Below are 18,147 nucleotides of genomic sequence, written 5' to 3' on the forward strand. Positions count from 1 at the left end.
TCCCCAACCCCCTGTCTTTCTATCTTAAATGATAGTTTATTATTGAACCTGGAGCTCACTGATTAGCTAGGGTGACTAACTCCCAATCTTCCCATCTCTGCCTTCACAATGCTGGGTGACACTGCTGAGTCTGGCCTTGATGTAGACGCTGAAGATCTGAACTCAGTTCCTTGTGATTGCGCTGCAAGCACTTTACCAGCTGGGACATCTCCCCAGCTCCAGAAGCCAATTCTTCATAATTATGCAGCTTGGCTGTCATTACCAAGATGAAGACTTTACAATTAGTAGTGAAAAAAAAACCCAAAAAACAAACAAACAAACAAACAAAAAACAAAAAAAGAAGAGAAGTCTACAAAGATTGAACAAACACCATGCACTGTGGTATCCTTTATTTAAAAATTGTGAGTTAACTACAGCCATAGAGTTCTTGTTCACCATTTAGATGGCATAATAAACTGAGAGAACAATAACACAATCCCAAGAAGGCATTACCCTATAAACACACGTATGACCACCCATGCACACATACACACAACATACACACAAAGATTATAATATAAACACCAAGTGATGAAAAAAACACTTTGAATGCTCTAAATCAAATTAAAACCCCTTTATTATAATAAACCGTGGCAATATTGTGACTATAATGAAAGATATTGTAACTGCTTAAGAAGCAAAACAGGGGAATACTGGCAATTTAGCAGCAGCAAACAGCCAAGGAAGGGTGGAAGCTAAGCAGACGAAGCAGCATCTCTCTCTAATGTTGGCACTGTGTAGGACTGCACGGAAGTAGTTTAAGTTCGGTTTTTAAGGAACTATTAAAACATCCTTTGAAATACTAATTTGCTGCACTTTACAAACAGTGGAAAAGAAAAAAAAAGTATTTGGAATGTTAGACACGCACGCACACGCACACACAGAGGAAACATACTAAGATATTGGTTTATGGTCTTTGTTTATGACCTCCAAAAAGTTTTATAAGGAAAAATAATTAAGTGCCAATGAAGTGAAAGGAAGTTAAAAAAAATTGCTAAAGATGCAAGTCTGAGTGTGCTGAACAGGTCTAAGAATATAGCTCAAGGTCGGGGAGCAAAGGGGATGCACATTCAAGAAGAAAAATAAAGGTGGACCCCAGGGGGCAGGCCAAGCTCTTTGAAGAGTGTCGACAAGGAAGATGTATTAAACTCAGACTGTCTAGAAGGAGATTCCAAAGTACACCGAGTTCTACCTTTGCTCACCAGTTGACAGCAGTTTCATAGCGCCCAATAAATAATTTAAACCAGCACTTCAGCAAACTGGCTTTCTACATCCGGGTGCAAGACTCTTTACTGCACACGCAGGCTGACAGTTTGTTAACTGGCACAAATAGGAATCCTGGTTTAAGGGAGGGCCACATTAGCATGGATTTTCTTTTTCTCCTTCATGAATTCTCATGCAAATATCTGAAGCTGCCAGATGGCCCGAAAAGAGGAGTAAGTTTAGTTCCCTAAGGGTTTTAGAGGAGAGGAGATTCCCCCCACTCCAAGGAAGTCAGAGTCATCCACGAGCAGGGGAATCTGGTTTCAGGATGGAAGAAACGTAATTGAAACCTCATTGCTGTAACTCATGCCAGGATCAGAGCCAGGAAACCCAGCAGGTGGAATGGGGAGAGAGACAGAGAGCTTGGAAGTGTAGGGTTGGAAGGCAATGTGCCTCTAGAGTCAGAATGGCTCAACTGCTTTCAGACGAAGACACTGCAGGATGGGACAAGGCTGGCTCTCCGGATTGGGTGGGTGGGTGGGTGGGGCATATTCAGTCTCCGGGGAATCTGTGTTGAGCTGCTGCAGGAGGCTCAGGGCCCTGATGATGACTTTATTTTTCAGGGTGCATTAAATTGGGAAACGTCTGGCTTTTCCAGGTGAGTATTTCTTTTAGCTATTTTCTCTCTCAAATCAAATCGGTTAGACAAGTTGCTGGTGATCTCCCTCAAATGGAATCGAGCTGCACTAGTGTTGTAAGGTGCTATCTAATTTAAAGTAATGCCCATCAATATCTCCTAGGTATCAACCGCCCTTGCTGACGAATCAGCCTCCAAATGGCCTAACTAGGTAATCTACCACACCAGGTGCCCCTTTAGATTGACTTTTTTTGAACTTTAAGGAATTAGTCCTTTTTAAATGACTTAGGACCTGCTTCTGTTTGGCTTGGCTTCACTCCTCCTCCTCCTCCTCCTCCCCCCCCTCCTCCCCTTCCCCTTCCTCCATGGTCTCCACGATGAGCTCCGCGGTGCAGGTGGCTTCTCCGAGGCTGTTGACAGCCTTGCAGGTGTACTTGGCGTCATCATCCCCACAGACATCACTGATAATTAGCGAGCAGTTCCCGTCTTCATCGTAGTCTATCTGGAAGTGGCGGGACTCCCTGATTGACTGGTCATCCTTGAACCAGACAACCTCAGGGTCTGGGTATCCTGCATCACGGGGAGAGAATACAAATTACAGAATCCATTATCTGATATTCTTATTAACTCAATCAAGTGGCTTTCAAGGTACCTCTGTTGATTAAAACTCGAGGTTGGCTCTTAACATCTATTTCCATATTTATGAACATATGTTGCAAAGACTCATTTCTGAAACCTCAAATAGAAAATTCCAAGTCTGTTTTTGTTTGAGACAGGGTCTTGGTATGAAGCCCAGGTTAGTTTCCAACTTTCAATCCCCCTGCCTCAGCCTTTTTGAGTGCCGAGATTACAGGTATGCACCATGAACTGTCCATGACTCTTACAATGCCACACAGCCATATGATGCAGGGCACTCCAGAAATATTGCCCAGATTCTGGCTGTACAACTAAGGCTAGACATCTTCTTGATGAAAGTAAAATGTTTGAAATGAAACAAATATATGCTTAACAGGCACAAGGGATCTTGTCAAGAGTTGCGCCTATTCTAAAATTAGGTTGTGATAGGTGTTGTAGGGTATGAATTTGTGAAAAGAGTTCACTTGCAAACCTAAAATGGATTGGTTTATAGTACACAAATATTAATTCCACACAGCAGGTAATGGCTCTATAAAACGTCAGACAGAGGACCTCATACAGAATATTGCTAAGAGAAAGAAAACCTATCTTAGTCTGATACCCAAACAGGTCACCTGCTTGTCTGTCTCTAGGGATGGATCCCACGGGCTGCCCTTATGTCTAGTCATGTCTCTATAAAGACCAGTGTTAAAAACATATGGAGTAAAAGCACATAAATACATGTGTATTATATTTTAGAACTGTGTGTGTACATATCCGTCACCAGTTTTGCTCACATGTATCTTTAAATATGCAATGTATCACAACTGACTTGTTCCTAAATTTTGTAAAGGTATTTTTAGATTAAAAAAAAAAAGAACCAAAAAAATCCTGCAGCCCCTGGCATATAAAATTATACACAAAGCTCAAGTGTTCTCACATTCTTTTCAAGTCAGAAAATTTTGTTTTTATCAGAACAGCGTCCATATGCTTTAGTTTTGCATCAGGGCCATAGTCAGAAGTTATGCAAATACCGAGGAGACCATTTCAGAGAGAAAAGCACAACAGATGATAACCACACTGTCAGGCTACATTCAAAATTTCAAAGGACAAAAACCAGTGAGATCCAGTGAGAGCAGCAACAGTCTGACTAGCACATGTTCATGTGCACATGCGCATGCGTGTGCACACACACACTTACACACACACTACACAGACACACAGACACACACACACTATACAGACACACACACACATATACACACACCACACAGATATACACACAGACACACATACTATACAAACACACACCACACACAGACACAAACATACACACCACAGACACACATACACACATGAACACACACATACACTTACACACACACTACACAGACACACATAGACACACACCACACACACCACACAGATACACACACTCACACAGATACACACACACTCACAGACACACACACACCATACACATACACTACACAGACACACACACTATACACACACACATATACACACACCACACACACCATACACACAGACACACACACCACATACATACTCACACAGACACACACACACACACACACACATTCCAAGTTAAGTTGTGCTGTGCTTTGGCCTTGCATCCCCTCCTCCTTGAAGCTGCAGGGGAAATTAATAATCCTACCCAGTAATTGGCTTCAAGTATGGGAGTCACAGACAAGACCAAACATGGTGCAGAACTTCCCACCAGCCCCACACGACTTGTGAAAGTCCAATATCCCCTTTGCTCAGATGATTCCTCTGCCTCTGCCATCCCTACCCCCCATGCTGTGCTTGAGCGCTGCCTCTCACTTCTCACCTTTAGCTGCTCTCTTAAATGTTCTCACAGTACTCCTACCTCAGGGCCTGATCAAAGCAGGCCAACAAGACCTTTCTCCAAAACAAAACAAAACAAAACAAAACAGCAAAACCCCAAAAACAAAAAAACCCCACGCTAGTCAGTGTCTGTGCATATAGAGGTTTGTGTGGTATAGGGGATCAGACTCAGGGCCTGACACATGCCAGGTTGAGCTGTGTTCTCAGCCGTCTAGTAGTTTTTCGTTAGATCCTTTCTTGAATGGGCTGCTCTCTGTTTCTTTGTTATAAGGCCATTCTCTTAACAAAACAAAAAAGGCGAAGAAAGATTATTTCTTCCTTTCCTTCCTAATTCCAGAAGTTAATTTACTCAAAAGGTGCTGAGAGTCCGGGTGCTGAGAGTTCTGATGTTGGGGAGTCTCACAGAAGTATAAGACAGGGCTCACTGTGGCTGCCATGCTGGGCTGTGTGACCTTGAGGAGGCTGCTAAGGGGGGTTTTATGCTGTACTCAGAGCACGATGGGAGACAACCCTCTGCTTTGTTGGTGCGTGTAAGCACAGCCCTGAAGCTGGGTTTGAGAGGCCTGTCCCATCCTGCGCTTATCTTGTTAGAATATTGTGATCGTTGGAACAGAAAGGCTTTTTGTCTCCAGAGCTGCTCATTTCGTGGGTCCCATGCTAAGGTCCCCAAGGTCTGCTCACTCACTACTATGGCGCAGAGACAATACACAAGAGATTACACACACAGGCTGGGAGCTTGGCCCTGAATGCAGGGTCCCAGCTCTCCTTATGTAAACTCCTGTGCATGCTCTCCCTCGCCCTTTCTCTTCACTCTAAAACCTCTTTAAGGAATTAACAGGTTTCTACTTTCACACACATCACATAGGTGGTCTCACAGAACCCCTAGGTCACTCCAGATGTTGGATATCATTTAACAAACAAGAGGCATCGCCACCCAAGGTCACACAGCCTGCTGACAAACTCTTGACCTGGCTGACTCCAGTTGTCAGACTTTTGTGTCAGAACCTCTTATGGGCAGCCTGCATGGTTCTCAGTGGCCTGCAAAGTCCATTCCGTGTGTCCCTCAGCTGAGGAGCTCATGGGAGTTCACTGTTGATGCAGGTCTAGAGGCTAATATGACTAGTATCAACTGAGCCTGTGGGAAAGTCGCTGGTCAGCACTAGCCTCGGGAGGTTGGGAGAACAGAAACTGGCCCTCAGGACCAGAGGTAAAGGGACCCAGTGTGGCTATTCCTATCACTCCAGGCAGGACAGGCTTGACACCTTAGCCAGGGTCCCATGTGCAGCCACCCCCATGTGGAGGAAAGAAAGACCTGCCCACAGCTTACCTTCGATCTTGCAGTCAAATCTAGCAGCGCTTCCCTCCACAACCTCCAGGTCACGAATGGTCTTAGAGAAGTAGGGCTTTACATGGGGCTTTTCCTCAGCAACAGCCTCGAGGAAGGCCTGGGAGACATCTTCTAGAGGATCAAGAGGGACCAAGTCATTTCTTTATTCCTTACTCTCTCCCTGTGTTTAAAGCTCGCTCTCTCTCTCTCTCTCTCTCTCTCTCTCTCTCTCCCCTCCCCTCCCCTCCCCTCCCCTCCCCTCCCCTCCCCTCCCCTCCTCTCCTCTCCTCTCCTCTCCTTCTTCCTTAAAGTTGCTATAATTTAGCAAACAGTGCAGTTCGGGGAAGTGAATCATAGCACGACTTTCTCCTGGGGATGAACCAGCCTGCTGCCAAATGGTTTCTGGCAGCAGAGAGCACTGTGCCCAAAACAGGGAACTGTTCAGCCTCCCCCTTCCCTGATGCTGACACACTGAAAAAGAAAGTCATCTTTAAAAAGGATTTTAGGCTGAACTTCACGGACTTCAGGATTTGGTTGAGGGTGTGAGGACAGAATCTACGACTTTTCTGGTCTCGGTGCTTGGCCTTCCTGACTCGGCAGGTCCATCACCAGCTTCTGAGAAAGCCCCGGAACACCTGTAACTCGCCAGAGTGGGTTTTCCATACGTATAGAGCCGTAAGGTACACAGCTGCAGACCAGGATGTGGGAAAGGTCCCGGGGAAACCAAGCCCCAGGGGAGGGTCTGTGTCCTCTCCTGTCCCTTCAGACAGATTGGCACCTGGAGGAGCAGCAGAAGTGCTACAGACTGCCTCAAGCTGTGAGATTGCTCCAGAGCAGCCGGCTACCCTACCTACCTTGTGCACAGAACAGTTCTAGACTCACTCTCCCACTTGTGGGTAGCGGAAGCTTCCTCACAATGGGCACGAAGGGTTTCTGCCTCAAGAAGATAAGGGTCTTCACGTTATGTTTAAAACACCAGAGGTCAAGGCCTTTACTGTGGAGATAGATGGCTAGTGTAGCATTTTGCATATGGTTGCAAGGAGCTAGCCCCATCAGTCCCAGGAGGGGCCAACTGACCAGTCTGCCCAGGCCACACGTGTTTCAGCTGCCTAAATGCTGTCATGGAATCTGGCCTGTATGAGTTAATTTTTCTTTAAAACAAACAAAAAAAAAATAAGGCAGCAGAAAATGGAAGGATATTTTTAAAATGTTATGTAACCATATGTGATTTATTTTATTTATTCTTGTCTATCAGTATACAAAAAATCTCATTTATAATAAAGAAAAAAATCTTAATAAAGGCTTTAAGTCTTCCACAAAATGTAGGCAAACGAAGCAGACCATCTAGTTCTATCAAACAAATAACAGCTTTTTGCTCTGAAAATAGTTAACAATTAAAGAATAATTACCAGAGTTAATAGTTGTCAGGGAAACCCCAAAAGTCTTTCTGAATTTATCACTGTAGAGCGTATTAAATACCCAAATGAAACCCTAGCTTCTTAAAACGCTCCTCTCCCCGCGACTCTTCCCCTCTCACAAGTGCCTGGGAGAAGCCTTACCTTCAGACTCTAGCTTCTCTGCATTGATCGGGCTGGTTGGTGACCCTGTTGAAGATTTCCTGCCACTGAGCCCTGAGATCATTGCCATAGAGGACAGTCTCCCAATGGCTCTCACAGCATTGCCTGTTTTCTGGAAAAAAAGACACGGAGGTTGGACTCAGGCGGTGTCCCTGGTTCCAGTTTGCGAGTTCTGATCAGAGGTGAAGAGCCCAGGCCCGGAGAAGCAACAGCAGGGTGCAGGGCCTCTGGAGTGAGCCCAGCCTCGCTCTCCCCACACTGTCAGCGTGTCCGAAGATGTTCGAGGAATGGAATGGGTCCTGGAACTGATGTGCGAGTTAATGTGACTAAAGAAGGTCAACACAAGACAAAAACTCTTTTCATACTGTGCTTCAACTCCCATAAAAGGGATAGTTTATATAAAGCAACTGCAGCGTGAGACAGCTCTGAAGACTTATTGCTGACTGGGCCCAGTGGGGCTGTTCCTCATAAAACAATGCCTGCAATAGGATTCCAACTGGTCAAAGAGAGAGTTACTACAGACCCACGGTCCAGGAAAACGAAGCAGCATTTTCTTGACTTTGGGCAAGCTGCTTGACCTCTTCAGGCTTCAGTTTCTTTTTGTGTATAAGAAGGGGTTAGGCAGGATGGTCTCCAAGGTCCCATTTAGTTCTGTTTATGATTGAGATACTTCAGAGATTTGAGGAAACATCCAGGCCGGCCCCAGCGCCAGTCTATGGCTGCACAGTGGAGCTGTTCCTCCCAGTGTCCACTTGTGTTTCTGAGATAAACACCCAAATGGGTCATTTGGGAGAGGGTGAAACTTTTGCTGAACAGTATAAGGATTTGTCATATAACATCTCCACACTGTGCTTCGATGTGTTGCCTTCCCTCAGTGGACCTCAAACTGTGCTGGCAAAACCACTTTCTTCCTGGATTAATTTTACATACTCATGCATGTCAGTGAAGCCTCACAATTTTGACTGCTTGGAAAGCCAGTGTTTTCGGTTAAAAAGACTGATTATTTCAAAAGTCAAGAATTTCAGAATGTTTGGGAACCATGCAAAAGTGTGTGTGTGAGCATGTGAGTCTATGTACGTGTGTTCAGCAGAGACCTGCTGCTGCAGTCTTAATTGCATTTCCACCCTGCACTTTGCCCTCCTTGTTACAACCTATTTTGGTGCACTTTGGAAAACTACTCAAACTGGCTCTGGCTATCTGGCCATCGATCTCCTCCTGCACAAAGCGCTGTAGAGTGTGGGCATGCTCCTGGTTCTCTGCTACTACAGTGCACAGAACCCAGGGGTCCCAGGTAGGGTGAAGAGAGAAGGTACGGGCCCCACAGAGTGAGAACATGTGGCAGCCTTCAGCCCCCTCCCCGCCCATGGGACCGGCTCATTGCTTTATAGGTGTGAGAAATCCACCTTTTCTCACCCATCCAGTGGAGTCAAGACCTTAGCAGCCCACTTCCTAATCAGCTGACTATCCCTCTTTCCAACACATACTGGCTTATTCTGGGCTCAGCATTGAACTCAGAGGATTCCTTCCCAGCAAGGCCAGTTCTCTGACCACTCATTACTCTGTGACCTTGTCCAAGTTTTTCTCTGAGGATCGGTGTCTGTATTTTCATCAGAATCAAGATTTTAATCTCCTCGCAGCTCTAATATTGCTGATTCCTACTCAGGATTGTGTAGCAGGAACCACACTCTGCTCTGAGTCTGGGAACTCTGATTCCAGACATGCGGAGTGCAGTCTGTCCGGATTGTACTTACTGCATGCTGTAGAGAGATGATGCCTTTCTTCTTTCTTGGTTTTACTTTGTAACTAATGTTACTAATGTGAACTTATCAGAAAGAGGCAAACAAAAGTTCCAGTATTCCAGACAGAGTAGCAAATACAGTAGTAACAGACACTGCCCTGTGGATAAATTCCCAGCAGACAAAGACATTCATTTAATTTCTTTTTTTTTTTCTTTTTTCTTTTTTTTTCGGAGCTGGGGACCGAACCCAGGGCCTTGCGGTTGCTAGGCAAGCACTCTACCACTGAGCCAAATCCCCAACCCCTCATTTAATTTCTTAAGTGGGGATATTTGCAAGGGCTTAGTAAGGAAAAATAATAATAAAAAAATAGTCGATGCCAGAATTCATACTTTGGGAACTGCCTTCTGAAAACCAACAGAAAGGATGATGGCAGCCCTGTTCAGTCGACTTGCATGTCCCTGAGCTGAAACCTGATTGTGGCTTCACAGAGACCTTTGGAAATTTTGGAACAAAAATCAGCAGAGCCAAGTTTCAGTTCTTGAGCCTGCTTCCTTTGTTTGGAGGACAAGTTGGCCAAGACTGTGAACCTGGCAGGCAGTCTGCCCCGGCCTCCCGAATATAGTCCCAATTCCCTAGCTCTCAGAGAGCCAGCTAAGGTGACCACAACTGTGGCCAACCACTCACTGCTCATCTCCCAGGACTAGGGTCTTTCAGTGCTAACAGCCAAACAATGCCTGGAAAACTTAGGCACCAGCCCGTACACATCTTTAAAACAGCCTCAGGATGACAGAGCCTCTGACAAGTATATGATGGCCAAGGGTGGTCTATATTAATATTTCTTTGTTAAAATACGGTGCAGTCTGTATTAATATGTCTATTTTTTCTTTTTTTCTATTTTTCGGAGCTGGGGACCAAACCCAGGGCCTTGCGCTTGCTAGGCAAGCACTCTACCGCTGAGTTAAATCCCCAACCCCTAATATGTCTATTTTAATATACAGAGCAGATGCTAATAATTTATCCCTGTTATTTTTATACACATTTCTGGGGTCTCTGCAGTTTCTAGAGAATAAATACATCTAACTTTCAGCCCTTAATTTCCACTCTTCTTTCTACCCCACCACCACCACCAAATCCAGTTTTTTGGATCTAGTTTGCAGACAGAAACCCTGCTGGTCTCTCAGACTTACTCCACATGCTACCCGTCATGCACATGGCTTTGCATTAGGCCTTCAGTATGAATTGAAAACACTCCTTCTTTCAGAATAACTTTACCAAAGATCAAAGATAGGATTAGACACCCGTGCCTCACCTAGCCCCGCAAAGAGAGACTTGTTACCCGGTTAGATACTTGTTTTGGGGGCCTGATATCAGAACAGGGGAGTTGTCAGAAGGTTCCTTCTGGAGTTAGCATGGCCACTTGTGCCCCATGCTATCTCCCCCTGGATAGCCCACTCCTAGTCCTCTCTGTCCTACTGCACGTCCCCTTGGCTGCTCTGAGACACAACCCTTATTTCTGAGGGAGCCAAAGTTCTGGAACTCGAGTTTAAATGGGGAAAAGATTTCCCTAAGGAAGCAACTTAACAGCAGGTCAGCACAGCTGAACCGTTCCCAGTGAAATTAAGCCCGAGGACATTCATGTTGAGTGAGATTTTTGTGGACTAATTTGTGTGCAATTTTGCAGAAAAGTCATTTCCAAATGTCTTCACTTAAATTAGAAAAGGGAAATAGGTTCTTTTTTCTAAATTTGATCCCTGCCCTTCTAGAAAAGCCTATGGCCAGTAAAGAGCAAATCCAGCGATAAGGGAGAAGCTGTGAGGTGTGGTTCCCCGGCTGCAGAGATGGACCATTTTCTCTCCCACACCCACAGCTCTTCTCTGTGCCCATGCCCTTGGCTTAGCACCCTCCTGGCTTAGAGCCATTTACAGATAATTCTGAGGTGACAGGGCTGCTCTTAACTAGTGCTCCACGCAAGTGAGATCCAGTTAGACCCACTTCTTTGAAGGCTGCCCTTCTCTTCCTGTCTTTCCAGAGAATTCTCCGACATCTGATGACCAGAGGATCATCAACAAAGGCAACTTTGATTTTGTAGATACCTTTAAAAAAAAAATCAAGTCTACTTTCTATTCTGACCTGAAAGGCCCAGGTAGTAAGGGAGATGGGTGTTCCAACCTACCTTGTATTTGGGGGAGTCAGGAGATCAGTCCAGTCCTGTCAAGCAAGAACTGACCTCCCTGTAGCAGGGCTCTGGCTGCTGTGTGCTCGGGATGCCTGTCCCTGAAGCCCTTCAGCTGCAGGCTCTGTGGTCTCTCCTTAGCCCCTAACCCATGTGTTAAGTTGCGTTTTCTAAGGAAACTGTGGTTAGTCATATGTGTAGCAGTGACCAGTGTTCTGTGGACTCCTTTCTCCCAACACACTGGCAAAGTTTCGGTCGCCTAGCCCTGGATCTCCAGTTAAAGGCTCTGCCTTTATGTCCATCCCTACATAGTTTCAAGGTGTGCCCAGTTTTCACCTGTCATTTCCTCCACTCAGCCTTCTCCTGGGCTTTAACTATGGCACCTACTACATTTCCAGCTTGTTCCCCAAAGACTCTTATAACCGTCAACTCTAATGGAATGGCCCCTTCTCCATCCATACTCACGTATATGTGTAAGGATAACCTCCTGTATTCTTTGTGACAACATCACCTGTCAACAAAAAAGCTGTTGGTCTATTAGCTTAGGCAGGAAATAGGAGGAGGGAATTCCAGTAGGGGAAGGGGATTCTGGAATACAGTGAGGTTCAGGAGGAGATTTACCCTGAACAGACTGTATGAAACCGAGGAGAGGCAACCAACCAAGTGACAGGACTGAGAATAAACGGGTTATATGAGTTATGAGCTAGTCAGGGAACAAGAAAATGCTTATGGCCCAAGAATTTATTCATAATTAATTAGGTCTCAGAATTGTTATTTCAGGAACGGGGGCATGGGTGGTAAAACCCGTGGATACATATATGGTCATGGGGCTCTGCTGATCATCTGTAACTCCTGGTGTGCTCGAGTTCTTTTATGTGACACTGCTTTGGTTCCCACCGCACTGTACATCTCTTGGGTATGGAAACCATGCCCTCTCCAGAAGCCTGGGAGCTTTACAATTCAAACTGTGATGAAGGAAAGAGTCAGATGGAGAAGTGGCTACGTGCCCACGGGTGTGGAGGACAATGCCACCATCTTGTTATTAGAGGCAGTTAGCTCTGTTATTGTTAAGGCTGTATACTCTGGAGCCGGATTCCAGGCTCAATCCCTGGCTTTTCCACTGAGCCCTGTAATCCTGGGTGATGCCCCTCATCTACTCTCCTCCTTGATTGTCTGTAAAGTGTGGACAATAATAGCTACAATGGTAAGATTTAAAAGCAATGCACTGGCACATTTGTAATGTTGAATACTTATTGTTTAAATGTTAAGATCTAGAAGCATCTAGGAGATCAGCCTCTGGGCACACTAGTGAGGGACTGTCTAGATTAGGTTTGCCTCTGGACTTGCCTGTAAGGGAGTATCTAGATTAGGTTAATTGTGGTGAGGAGATGCACTTACTGTGAGCAAAACCATTCCACAGGCTGGGATCCTAGACTGAATACAGAGAGAGCAAGCTGGAGGTTCATCGATCTGTTTCATCCTTGTAGATATAATGTGACCAGCGGCCCCAAACTCCTGACACTGACTTCTCCACCATAATGGACCAGGCCTCAAACTCTGAGCCAAAATAACCCCTTTCCCTTAAGAGTGTTTTATCATAGCAAATGGGAAAAAAAAAAAAAACCTAACACATACATGAAATCTTTTGAGTAAACTCTGACCCATGGCCAGCCCTTCATTCTACAGGTGGGATGCAGAATGACACCATGTTCTAGGTACTGTCCTAAAGACCTTCAAAATTTGTCTCATGGGTTCCACAAATTTTTTTTTTGGTGCCAGTGTTACCCCCATATGAATCCATAGTTAAGTTAACTACCTTGCCTAAAGTTACCATTGTTTCCTTTTTGGGGCATTCGTCCTCCCTCCCTCTCTCACAAGGAAGTACGTAACCACCAGGCTTATGGGCCCCAGCATGTCTAGGACTGCTAGATACCCTTCAAGGTCATGCTGCTCATTGGCAGCCAGGAAGACGTAGTCATTGGCAGTTTAGCCTGGTTGAGGGGAGGCTGCACAAGGCCTCTGGTTCCCAGGAGACAAAGCCAAGTAGGTCTGGAGATTTCTCTGAGCTAAGGACTTTGTGCTCAAGGACATGAGTAACTCAGCCCCTTAATCAGCTATCCCCCTGGACAAAGGTCATTGCAGAACAAATTCAAACTTCCTTGGAGTGAAGCTAGGGCCATCTAGGCCCGCATGAAGCTTATCTGGAGAGGTGTAGCCTAACCCCACTGAGTCCACATTACCTGCCACTTCCTTCTTGCCATGTATTTCTTCATCCGGTCCTTGGACAGCTTCTTGGCCTCCATGTTCTTGGTGTCTTTCATCAGCCATGGGTGCTGAAGGCACTGGGTGCAGTCCAGACGGTTTCTGATAGAGGCAGAGATCAGAGGATTTCTGAGCAGGAGAGGGTCTCAGGGATGATAAATGGGATACCGTCTGTCCCTGGTTACATGGGGCACGGCTCAGGTCTGCCTGTTCCCAGCTCCCACACCATGCATGACCACAGGTACTGTGTGCTTGCCCTTTTCACCCCTTGATCTGATTGCACTAACTGAACCCAGCCTATCTCAGAATGTCCACGTCTTATACTGTGGCCCAGTATCAGGTTTTCTTGTCACAATCCAAAGAGGCATGTCCTACGTACAGGCAACTTCTAAGTTACAGCAGCCTGGGAACTGCGTTTCACCTTTCTGACAACTTTTAGAATCTAGAAACACTTCAGGGGCATCATTTTAACTGCAACAAGACTAAGTCCGAAGAACCACATGCTAATACAGAGGAAAGTGGCTAGAGAGAGGCATGGTTCAGTGTGGGGGAATCTTTAGATAAGGGATCATGATGTCTTAAGTTGACTGACGTCCTTTTAATGTCTGCATTTTGCAAGCATAACTTTATCACAGACATTAAAAAATGACAGCTAGTGGTCTTTGGTGGAAGATATGTTGGGTTTAAGGATTTAATGTTCTACTCTATTTGATGAAACTGATTCTTTGGGCGAGTTCATTTTATGAGCACAGAGAAGCCCTATACGGTCTGTTGTTAAATCATTTTAAGAGCACATGAGAAAACAAGGTACAAATAATGCCTCATCTGTCAAATGTACGAATGAAGTCTAGCTTCCAAAAGCCATCCTTGGGCCAGAGTTATCGGAAGGGAGCTATCTTATCTTGGGAGCAGAAACCTTCACCATGAAAGGGAACCCAGACTCCTGTGATACCCAGATTCTTTTTGGGTCATGCCTACTTCTGACACAGCTGTGGCCATTAAGAGGCAGGAACTGCACTGTGAGGAAGTGTGGATATCACCTGGGGAGGCTCAGGAGGATTCAGATGAACGGCATTTGGAGAAACAGATACAGTCACCTACGAAGGACTCCAAGAGCCTCCTCCCATAGCAACCGCTCTCCTATTCCTAGGGTGGGAGGGAGGTAGCAAGCTACAGCACAGGGAGCCACAGACGGACAAGTGGAAGCCAGGCTGCGAAGTCACCTGCCAGCTCTGAACTTTTTGCCTATCCCTGGAGGTGGCTGGCTCTTGCCTGCTCCTGCCACACCGCCTATGTCCGTACCTCCCTTGGCATGGCCCCAACTATCCCCTATTGCCAAATCCCACTCAGAGCTGGGGGTAGGGTTGGGGTACTGGAAACAGACTCTGCCTCTGGATGCTCATTCATAGAATGGCACCCTAGAGCTCCCTGCCAAGTAGCTCTCCTGAGGAGCACAGAGCCTCTCAAGCAGAGCCTCTTAACTGCTGGCTTGAGTTTAGCCGACTCCACACACCTGGAGAGATACACCCACAAGCCGTGTAACCTCTGCCCACCTAGCCTCACTCCAACTATGACAAAGGCTGTTTGTTACACAGTTTCTTCAAAGCTTGCCATCAAAGGCAGGGGTATCCCAGCATCCATTGCTCACTACTGTGTTGTGTGTTAGAAGGAATGATTTCGACGTGAGTGAAGCACCGAGCCAGAATAATGTGGGGATATAACGAGGCCTCTCCAATGGGTGGTTGGCCATTTCTGTTGTCTGCGCTTGTAAGTTAGGCAGGCATTCCCCCACCTCAACCCCCTTGAGCCTTGAAGAGCGCCTGTGGAGGTCTATAGGACTTTGAGGGCCACAGCCAAACAGACTATAAAAGGCCAATCATCACAGAGAAGCTGTCCCTTCCCAGGGATCCTTGTTCAGGGGTCACCAATCCAGTGGGGGTTTCTATGCTTAGAAGCATAGAAAGTGGGGCAGGTGCCTCAGACCAGGAAGTAGGGACCACTCCACACAACCATGGGCTGGGCTCGCACTGGACAATCCTTCCTCTCCAGGGAACATAGGACTGGTGTAGGACCAGCAAGAGGGAGCTTCACAGGTAAAGGAAAGCCCTGCCTCCCAGAACTAGGCAAAGACTGCTGGGATACTGCCCGCTCATTACTTCATATCTTTCTTTAGCAAGTTACTGATGAAGTCCTTCGCATCTTCCGAGATCTCATCGAACGCCTCGTCGTCGAAGTCCCAGGTAGCTGAAGTGACATTGGCTAAAGTTTCGTTATCATTGTCACCCATGAAGGGGGAAAGTCCGCTGACCCTGGGGAGGAGAGAAGTAGATCAAGAATGAGCCGGTTCTGGGCTGGGGGGACACGACTCCTCCAAGTGAGAGCTGAGGTCGAAGGTGGGGCTCAGACTGTACTCCAAGCATACACCAGATGGAGCTTGCACCTGCCTTTCCTCTCTCCAAGAGGAAATCCGCAGGGCTTCTATACCTCTCCTCAGTCACTCACTGCACCGAGGGGTATCCCCAACCCTTATATTAACCACCTGTGAGGCTGATTAAACTACAGACTATGCATAAAATCGACCTGAGAAACCCCTCCATCTCCCTCTTCTACCCCAACCTCAGGCTAGCCCTCACTCCTTATAAACCCCTCAGGGGGCTCCTTCCTCCTATGTAGTCTGGATACTCTTCTCCAGTCTCCTACTTTATACACTTCCAGCTCTCCGGGGTTGGGGGAGACACCATACAAAGGTGGCTCATCAAATGTTAGCTAAATAAACTCGAGGGCTTTTAATCAGCAAGGAGGTGTCGGCTGCCTCTGGCATTTATGTCACACTGGAACACAGGCTATGTGGCAGAGGACAGAGTGTAGCCTCTTTGCTAGCTGAGTGACCGACCTTGGCATTGTCCACACTCTCTAGACCACCTTTTCTTCCTGCTCTGAAAGAGTCTCTCAACTCTATGGTCCCTGTCCCCTCTTCATTAGCAGAAGGCACTGAGCTCACTTTACCACCTGCGGTGTGAAGGTCTGAAATAGATGAACTCATTTAATCTTCACATTGCCCTAGAACACAGGTAATCTTCACTTCATTATACGGCGACAGCAAGCGAGGCCCAGAATATGTTAGGTAGCCTGCCCAAAGATTCCCGGACATTGAGATGTGAAACTTGGAGCCTGGGTCCACAGGCCGACCCTTGACTGCTGCTGCATGCTCAAATTTCTATGCAGATTAAGAAGCTGTGTGCATCACCCTTGCACACTGGGAAGTCCACAGTTAGGGTTTATCTGGCACCACGCATATCCTACGGTTCTAGATAACCTCTACTATCTCCCCATAACCTAAGCAAAATACAGTTTGAAAGGCAGCCATCCCAAACAGAACACACTGTGGTCTCACATGTGACCTCCATGCACCCTTTCTGCAAGCCAGCAAGCCAGCAAGCCACCTGGAGTCACACCCTGAGATAAACCTCAAGTCTAGCCTTGATGCTCTATTGCCACCTCCTTGAAATTGTTAATAATGCTTCAACAAACAGCCCGTTTGAAAAGTATATGCCTAGCTCTCTCCTGACCCTGTCTATATACATGAAATATATCTAAGGCCCCCTTATGTCCTTATTAACCCATCATCATAAACAACGAGGCACTGCCAGCTGCTGGAGTTGCTCAGCGTCCAAAAGACCTCAGCTTATGAAATCTACTCGGACCCGAACACTGTGCTTGAACGACACCCACTTGAAACACTGGGAGACAGCTGGCCACGCGAGAAGTCCTCTGCTGAATGAATGCAAGTACAAAGAGTAGGGAGCTGGCTTGTGGATTTTCTCACTCTAGTTAATACACTTGTGGGTTTGAGTAATGCTAAACTATTGCCAACAGCGTTTCTTAAGCAAGATGCTGACTTAAGTTCACGCACGAATGCAATCTAAATCCTTTTTTGGTCGCGTACCCAAGAGGGTTTGAGCAAGAGGTTACCAGTCCTTGTGTTTACACTGTTCTGTGCTACTCCATTTTGATCCCATGATGACTGGGGTGGGTTTCCTGGGGACCTCCCAGCTCCCTCCACCTCCGTGTGATGTGTGTGTCCTTAGCAGGCTCCGACAAGATGCAGCCTGTCTTTGCTTGTGAGCACCTACTTTTGCTTGCCTTTACACATTCTGTTAGAAGCACGGGGGGGTGGGTGGGGGGGGGCAGTCCTGCGTTGCTCCAAAAGACAGCGAGACAAGCAAAGAGCAGTGTGAGGAGGTGCTGCGGAATGCGGAGAGGCCCCTTCTGCACGCCTCCTTTCCTAATTAGGCCTTGGAATCCTGCAGAGATAGGTCTTAATCGCTGTCCACGATGCAGGCACAGGGAGCCCCAGCCTCTGGCCTGGCACAGCTCCTTCCTGGCAGCACAACCCTCTGAAACACTCTGTCCTGCCCAGGTCCCCACTCGCCCAAGTTCCCCTTGAATTCGAAACTTACAGTACTGGCACACACAGCATGAGAGGGAAAGTAGAACGTTTTAGCAGTGCTCGAGTTTCAGTGATATTTCTGTTATATTCTGTTATCTTTCTGGTTCAGTCTGTAGTGCAGTGCAGGCTGGCCTCAGACTCATGAGTCATTAAAGCGGGAGCTTTTGATTTACAGATGCTGGGATGGTGTATATGCTGTGCTTCGTTTGAAGCTTCTATTTCTTTCTATTTAGGGCTTTGTTGCTAGAATTTGCAT

The 18,147-nt window shown here is 46.5% G+C and overlaps 1 protein-coding gene across 6 annotated transcripts in view; it reads right to left on the bottom strand.

Moving 5' to 3' along the window:
* Window positions 1–354: 354 nt before the first annotated feature.
* Mylk (myosin light chain kinase) overlaps window positions 355–18,147 on the bottom strand; it is a 247,208-nt gene continuing 229,415 nt past the window's right edge. For 4 of the 6 annotated variants that reach the window (XM_006248434.5, XM_006248433.5, XM_039088120.2 and 1 more), the window contains 5 exons: window positions 15,598–15,750; window positions 13,420–13,543; window positions 7,250–7,379; window positions 5,691–5,822; window positions 375–2,449 (listed from right to left, as the gene is read on the bottom strand). In XM_006248434.5, the coding sequence (XP_006248496.1) occupies window positions 2,193–2,449; window positions 5,691–5,822; window positions 7,250–7,379; window positions 13,420–13,543; window positions 15,598–15,750 (796 nt within the window). In that variant the 3' untranslated portion in view covers window positions 375–2,192. Of the gene's footprint in view, window positions 2,450–5,690; window positions 5,823–7,249; window positions 7,380–13,419; window positions 13,544–15,597; window positions 15,751–18,147 lie in introns of all 6 variants that reach the window. The other 2 variants (NM_001105874.2, XM_039088119.2) reach the window with 2 other exon arrangements.

Source organism: Rattus norvegicus, chromosome 11 (genome assembly GCF_036323735.1).
Source record: "Rattus norvegicus strain BN/NHsdMcwi chromosome 11, GRCr8, whole genome shotgun sequence".
Lineage (NCBI taxonomy): Eukaryota > Metazoa > Chordata > Mammalia > Rodentia > Muridae > Rattus > Rattus norvegicus.